This window comes from Neofelis nebulosa, chromosome 5 (genome assembly GCF_028018385.1).
Source record: "Neofelis nebulosa isolate mNeoNeb1 chromosome 5, mNeoNeb1.pri, whole genome shotgun sequence".
Classification (NCBI taxonomy): domain Eukaryota; kingdom Metazoa; phylum Chordata; class Mammalia; order Carnivora; family Felidae; genus Neofelis; species Neofelis nebulosa.
Genome location: NC_080786.1, coordinates 156,121,027 through 156,128,525, shown reverse-complemented (window position 1 = coordinate 156,128,525; position 7,499 = coordinate 156,121,027). Strand labels below are relative to the sequence as shown.

Sequence of the window (7,499 nt, the reverse complement as noted above, 5' to 3'; positions counted from 1 at the left end):
CACCCAGGCGCCCCAGGAAGACACTTTCTATTTCAGTACCTTGAACGGCGCTTTTTTCCTGTGTTTTGAACAAAGGGCCCGCGTTGGCCGAGAGATCAGCAGCCTGCACGTCGCAGCCCCCCAACCAGGCCCTGCAGGGTTGGGGGGCACCGGGCGTGAGGCTGCTGTGGCTCCTTGGGGACACCCCGCGGAACACATTGTGAGCAATTCACAGCAGTCCCTGCGTACTGTGCCCCCAGCCTCCGCACCCCCTGGCCCCCAGCGCGTGGCTGCCCCAGTGCCTCCCTGCACGTCTCTCCTGAGGAAGTTCGCGGTACGCAGACCAGAGCGAGCATTACCAACGCCTACAACAATTTGGCACCGTGTCTGTTGAACCTAACAGGCGTCAGGACTTGGGTTTTCCCAGTCCATTTTTTTTCTAGTGATTTTTAAAAATTTTTTGATGTTTTATTTATTCTTGAGAGAGAGAGACAGAATATGAGCAGGGGAGGGGCAGAGAGAGAGGGAGACACAGAATCCGAAGCGGGCTCCAGGCTCCGAGCCGTCAGCACAGAGCCCGACGCGGGACTCGAACCCACAAAGCGCGGGATCGTGACCTGAGCTGAAGTTGGGACGCTCAACCGACCGAGCCACCCAGGCGCCCCATCTAGTGATTTGTTTTTATCGGGTGTCACAGCTGGGGGGATGGTTGAGGGTGCACTTCCAGGCACGATACTCCGGACGGGCTCTGCTCCTGCTCTCGCCTCTCTCACTGCCCGTCCCAGCTTGCTTGGCAGTTATCCTGCTGGGCATCCCCCCACCCCCGCCCCGCACCCCGCCCTGGATTTGAACAGGAACATCTTAGTGACGCACAGGTTCTTGGAAGGCAGAGTCACATCTCCATGCAAAGGCGAGCATGCGCACATCGTGACCAGCTATTGGCGGAAGGACATCTTCTCAGCCGATCGCTCAGGAGGAAAAGAAGATTTATTGTTATATTGAAATCGTATACCCTTTTCTTTAATAGGGGCGGTGAGACCTTCTGCTCCTGGGCCCAGAATGTTCCGTTATGTGCGCTCCTTGCTTTCTAATGTCGATTCTGCATTTCAGCAGGCCTCCTCGGGGGGGCCCCTGCAGGCTAGGAGCACAGAGCAGCCGTCCTCTGTGGCTTGTGGGAGACTGTCTCGACTTCAGTCCGACTCGGGAAAAATAACGGCCCAAAAGCTTCCTGACGCTGAACCACAGGCGATGGTGGCTGCTCTTTGGGGTGGGGGCAGAAGCAAAGAGGGTCAGAGGGTTTGCTGAAGGCCTCACCCGGGCATTTGACAGGTTCAAGCCTCGGGGAGCAGGGGGCCCCAGAACGTCACGGTGAAGGATTCTCTGTGCGTTAGTCACTATTGGCCCTGCCCGCCTCGGACACAGGCCGTGGGGCGAGCAAGAGGCTGTCCGGGCATAGCGAGCACAGGCCTCGGGGCCCCTGCCGCCCGGGACAGGGAAGGAAGGCAGAAAGGAGTGACCCCAGCCGCAAAGAGGAAACACAAGACGGAAGGAACCGGAGGGAAAGAGAACCCCGTGGGTGGAGCGAACCATGTGTAAGGCACCGTGCAATCCACTCGGTGCTTGGGCAAGTTTTATTCTAGCAGGAGGGAACTTCTACACGTGTAATAAGCAGCTTTCGTTATTGAGCGAAGCAAGCCTGTCTGGTGAGGACAACCCGCCCGCAGGAGACCCCTCGTCTCTCTGGCCCTTCTCCACAGAGCCCGCAGCAGGATCCTCCGCCGGGGCCATTCCTGGCCGTGACCCTTGGCACTGTGGCACGGGGGAGGCCACCACACGGCCCCCGTCACGCAGACGGAGAAGACGCCTGTCGCCTGTTGTTGGGGAGAAACTCAGAGCCGGCACCGAGCACCGAGCACTGGCAGTTTCAGGGGCGGCCCTGCTCCTGCCCGGGTGGCATTCGCGTAATTCGCAAACTGCCCAGACTCAGCCCCTCCCCCAGCAGGGCGGCCCTGGCTTTGCCACCAACAGCCTGTCCTTCCAGCTGCAGAGCTATGGACTGTGTCCAACCCCGAGAAAACCAAGAACGCACAGTGTTTGGAAGTTTTTTTTTTTTTTTTTTTTTAACATGAGGGAAACGTGAGCAGACGTCATCAACATTCTGCTTGAGCTTTTTTTTAAGCATTTTCTCTCGGGGCGCCCCTTGATTTCGGCTCAGGTTGGGATCTCCCGCTTTGTGAGAACGCGCCCGTGCTGGGCTCTGCGCAGACAGCGAGGAGCCTGCTTTGGGCTCTTTCTCTCAAAATAAGTAAATAAATCAAAATAAGCTTTAAAAAACCATTTTATTTCAAAGAGCAGACAAGTATTCTGCTAGGCAACAACTGGGAAGACAAATGGCCAAAAACAATCAGAGTTTGTCTTAATAAATAACAAAATGCCATTTCTTTTCTTGGATTTCTAGAACACACAGCACATCTTAAATAAATAACCCCACGCTGGTGCCGCGGGGCTAGAGAGCTGAGCTGCTCTCTAGCAGGGGCAAGGGGAGGGGGCACTTACAGAACCTGGTCCAGGCGCCTGGCGTGTCGCGGGTGACTCACTGCACCAGGCCCGCCCACCCCGGCCACGTCCTCCCCGAGCCCCGCAGGGACCAGCAGCAAGCAGCGGCCACCGTGGCGCTCAGCTGGCAGACGCATCCAGGGGTTCGGGCCTGGTGTTCCCAGGGCCCTCGACGGGCAGGCCGATGGCCTCGCGGCTGCTCACTCGTCGACAATTCTCCAGGCCGGTGAGGAGCAGGGGGCGGTGGCGGCAAGTCTTGTGGGAGACCTGAGGGCCCTGAGGTCTGGTTTCTGACCCGGCATCGGGTTTCTTCTGTCCTCCCAGAGTCTGGGCTCCGTGCTGGCTGCGTTCTCGCGCCCGCTGCGGCATCGGTTCCCCGACACGGCCCGTTCAGGTGACATCAAGGTCCCTGCCGGCATGACACGCGCCCGTTCTAAAGTCCTAGGCTGGAGCGCCCGAGACTCGGGCTGACCTGAGTGCCACCCGCCGGGGACCCGCCCGCCCAGCCACGTGTCCCCCGGCTCCGCCGTGGTGAGGGCAGTTCCCACGCGCCTCCTGTCCGCGGTGCTGAGCCCCACGGCTCGCCTAAAACGGCAGCTGGACTTCTCAAGGCGGCTTTTGTGTCTTTTCCAGGTGTGTGTGCAAAAGGCAAGGGTCAATCATTCTTTCCAACACAGGATCCTTTATTTGAACTTTCCCTTGACAGACCGTTGGTAAAGGACGGGCCCGCCTCCCTCCAGGGGACTCGGCGGTCAGTGTTCCTTGAACCTGGAAGAGGAGGACAAAGGAGCAGCTGGTGACACAGCCAGAAATGGCACAGGAAGGACGCACAGCACCCCCCCCCCCCAGAGCCTCTGGAGCCACCTGGGGGGTGCAGCCCCGCCCCACCCCACCCGCAGTCCTGGGGACGAGGAGGGACAGAGATGGGGCAGGCTGGCTGTGGGGGCTCCTATTCTTGTCTCTAAGCCGCAGCTCAAAGACAACACAGAAGACAATTTCCCTGATGTTTTCCCTCAGCTTCTGAGGAGAGATTAATTGCCACCACCAGCCGCCCCGAGGCATTTATTAGGAAAGGACAAATCAGCATGAACGAGACGTGGGATGATAAGACAGTGGGTGGGTTTTCTTTTCCTTCCATTTTAGGAGAGGCCAGGTGTGGAAGGCAGGCAGGCAGGCCCGTACTAGAGCTGCTCTCTGACCTCTGACCGGTGGCAGGGGGCAAGGGGAGGGGGCACTTACAGAACCTGGTCCCCGGCCCCTGACCCCGGGCAGCTCAGCTCCTTGTGAATGAGACGAGTCAGGACCTGCAACCAGAACAAAGACCAAAGACAGAAGCCGTTACTGCGGCCGGGACCCTGCATCGGTGCTCTCGGAAGCTCACTTGGGGGCGGCTGTGTGGGCCCCACATCACACGCTGGGGTGCCCCGGGCCCCAGGGCAGGGCTGTGGGCCTGTGAGCCGCACGGAGGCCGTGCTCCTGGAGGCAAGGACAGGTTTCAGCCTAAAACGTCCGGGATCAAGTAACGTTGCAAATGAAACGAGTCCAATCATAAAATACCCAAATTAGGGAAAGAGAATGGAGACCAGGTGACCCACGATCGCGGTGACTCTCGGTGGGGGCCCTGGAGAGCCGCACGGGGACTCTGAAGGCCAGGTGAGCATCTCATGGGCCCCGGCACCCAGAGGCGGACCAGGCTCACGTTTGGAGCAGCCGCGTTTTCTTAGGAAACTCCTTAGGAAACTCCTGGGAGAGCGCTGGGCCCCACCGGGCCCCTCGCCTACAGCCTCCGCAGCCGCTGTGGGAGTAAACCAGGGACAGAGTTCTGCCTCGTACGTGCCCACAGGGCTGGGTCCATTTACGGAGACAGACCGGTGACCTGGTGCCACACCAGCTAACTGGTTCTGCTTGTGTCTGTGGCTGCGGACCCGGTCTTTCTGCAAGCTGACCCCAGCCCCACAGGAGGGCCCCTTCCAGGGCCCAGGAGGGACCACTGGGCCGAGAGAGGGCCGGCGTGGCCTCAGGTCAGAGCTCCAGGAAGCAGGGGAGCCTTCAGCGCTCCTTCAAGCAGGAGCTCCGAAGAGAAGTGGCCGGCGAGGAGAACAGGGGTGACTCCTTCCGAGAAAGCGCGGTCCGGCTGCCGTGCCTGACCCTCGATCGGTGCACATACGGTCACAGGGGTAAAGCAGGGAACGTGTCAGGGGCCGAGCGTGGGGCTGGCGGTGAGGGGGATGTTCCTGTGGAGCAAGCGGACCCTGGCAACGTGAGCCTCCAGCAGCCCAGCATGGGCCTGCTCGCCTGGAGCTGGGCACCTGGTCGACACACGTCCCGCCGAATGTGCTGTGTTGAGCGTTCGCAGGAAGACCCGCCATCATCCAAAGCAGATCCCGGACACGAAGGGAAAAGGGAAGGAAATGACGAGCGTTTAAGGTGGCAAGAAACACTGCCGACAGTAGTAACGAACCTGAAGGACAAAGGTCACACTCTTGCCGGGGGGATGGGGGAGGACCTGGGCGGCTCGGTCAGTGAAGCATCCGACTTCGGCTCAGGTCATGATCTCATGGTTCATGAGTTCGAGCCCCGCATTAGGCTCCGTGCTGACAGCTCGGAGCCTGGGGCCTGTTTTGGATTCTGTGTCTCCCCCTCTCCCTGCCCCTCCCCCGCTCGTGCTCTGTTTCTCCCTCTCTCTCAAAAGTAAAGATTAAAAAAAATTTTTTTTAAGAAAGGTCACACTGTCGCATGTGATGGAGAGCCGTGTCTGTGGGCAAGCCCAGGGAGGCCCGCCCACTCTAAGTGCCTGCCCAGACGCCTGGAGCCCCCTGGCCCGGGTCGGCGGGGGTCAGCCGACGGGTGGGACAGCTTGGCCACCGGGCTCTGCACACGTGCCCCTGAGAGTCCGGCAGGCCCCAGGTCTGACCCCACAGGGTGACCTGACCTGCTGGGTGCTGGGGTTCCAGCCTCAGACTTAGGGGGTGGGGCAGGCCTGTTGACCCGCGGAGAGAAGGCGTCTGGCTGGTGCTCGGGCCGCCTGCGGGCTCGTCCCGCTGACCCGTTTGGGTCTCACCTGGCCCGGCAGGGCCCGCTTGCTTCCGGTCGCCACCTGCCTGGCTACTACCCTCACATCCTGTTCTCTGTCCTTTCTGAACTCCGATGCGCCACACGCGCTGTCTGGCCCGCTCACGGTCACGTTTGCACGCGTGCGCTCGCCCTTCTCCTTTGGCCTTCTGGGCCCTGAAGCTGCCGGCTGTTCCGTCTTCGACTGTGCTCGGCCCCCGCCTCTAGATTCCTCCCCGGGGCTCCGTTCTGGGCTTCGTCCCTGGCGGCGGCCACGGCTTCCGTGTGCTGGGCTGTACCCGGGGACGTCCTTGTCTCTGTGCTCCACGGGCTCCCCTTCTTTGCTCGTGAACCCACGTCCTTCCCGGACGTCTTCAGTACTGCTACGTCTGTCTGATAACCATGTTATCTGCAATTTTGGGGGGTCTGACTCTGCCGTTTGTCACGTCTGTCACCTCGGTCACGGTGGGCCGTTTCCTAATTTCAGGCTCCTCTCTGCCGGGCGTTAGCAGTGGGGATCCCGGGCAGCGGGTTGAGGTTTGCCCCTTGCAAATGGTTTTAGGGTTGCTTCTGCCCAAGAACCAGGCGTATCACGGTTCCAGGCCAATTCTACTCAATTTTTGGGTGCACATTATGTGTATTTACCTAAGTTCAAAAACCTAAGCTTACCATAGGCAGGTCCGTGGCTAAAAATCCTCAGGGACGACTAGCCCCCTCCAACCTGGTGAACAGGCTGAGGTGGACACAGATCCTTGTCTCTTGGACCCACGTGCTCGCTGGAGCTCAGCCCACTGAGGGTCCTGGCCTCCTGCCCCACTCGTGCGGGCCTGAAGCCCCACCTCTGCTCCCCAGGGGGGCAGAACCAGCCACCCCCCGATTCCCACTGCTCTAGCCCGGGTACTTGTCTATGCCGCTTCGACAGTCTGGGTCCCGTCCTGAGGATACCCTTCCTTTCCACAGGGTTGGCTGTGCAGTTAAAAGGACGCATAATGTGTGTTCCCCCGCATTGCTGAGGGACAGTCTTCAGTCTCTAACCAGCCATGATGATGGAAGTCTCGAGGCCACTTAGTTGAAATGATGTGGGACTTAACTAAAGGCCTCAGGCATTTACAAAAACAAATGCTTTGAGGAAGAGCCTCTTAAAAACCTAACAGGCTCCCGAGTTGAAAGCTGGCGCTGGATCCTCTACGACATGGGGGGCTGTGTAACAGCCCTGGAATGAAAATACAGAACCCTCAGAGCTGATATTTCCAAATCCTCGACTCACCCTCATAGGGATCAACCTCGGGGGGTTTTCCGGGGAAGCGAGAGGAGGCACGTGGCCTCAGGTCGGGGACCCCCGTGCGCAGGGCGGCTGCAGGTTGAGCGCAGGCTAGCCACTCGGGTGAGCACGGCCCGCTTCTGACCGGTGCCCGGGCCTCTCTGTCCTGCAGGGGCCGCAGACGGAAGCTGGGGGCCGGCACCCACAGCCTCTGCTCCTTCTTTCCCACCCCTTTGGGCTCCGAGAGTCAGGCCGCTTTCCCTGGGGCTGCAGGGCGCAGGAGGAGCACTGGGGCAACGGAGGTCACCACGTAGGACATGGGTTTCGGCCTGCCGTCTCCTCCAAGTCCCCTCGATGATCCTGTCTTGGGGTGCCATTATTATGCCTGTTTAACCAACGCGGGAGCTGCAGAACAGAGAGGCCAAGTCACCTGCCCCAGGTGCACACACTCTCAGCAGAGGACGGGGCTGGGATCCCACGCAGGGAGCCCCTGCTCTCTGCCTCCCCACCATCCTGCCTAAAGCTGCAGAGTGACAGGCCGGCTTCTGCTCTGACATTTATTCAGACCAGAAAGAGGAAGGTCTCGGATCACGAGCACTCGGGAAAGCTAGGGTCTGTCACGGGCCAGGCCTCCTTGAGGACCGCACTTCCG

The 7,499-nt window shown here is 60.0% G+C and overlaps 1 protein-coding gene across 11 annotated transcripts in view; it reads right to left on the bottom strand.

Moving 5' to 3' along the window:
* Positions 1-2,541: 2,541 nt before the first annotated feature.
* The window catches only part of SLC37A1 (solute carrier family 37 member 1), an 82,798-nt gene continuing 77,840 nt past the window's right edge, over positions 2,542-7,499 (bottom strand). For 8 of the 11 annotated variants that reach the window (XM_058732111.1, XM_058732102.1, XM_058732109.1 and 5 more), the window contains one exon: positions 3,968-7,252. In XM_058732111.1, the coding sequence (XP_058588094.1) occupies positions 7,151-7,252 (102 nt within the window). In that variant the 3' untranslated portion in view covers positions 3,968-7,150. The other 3 variants (XM_058732103.1, XM_058732112.1, XM_058732104.1) reach the window with 2 other exon arrangements.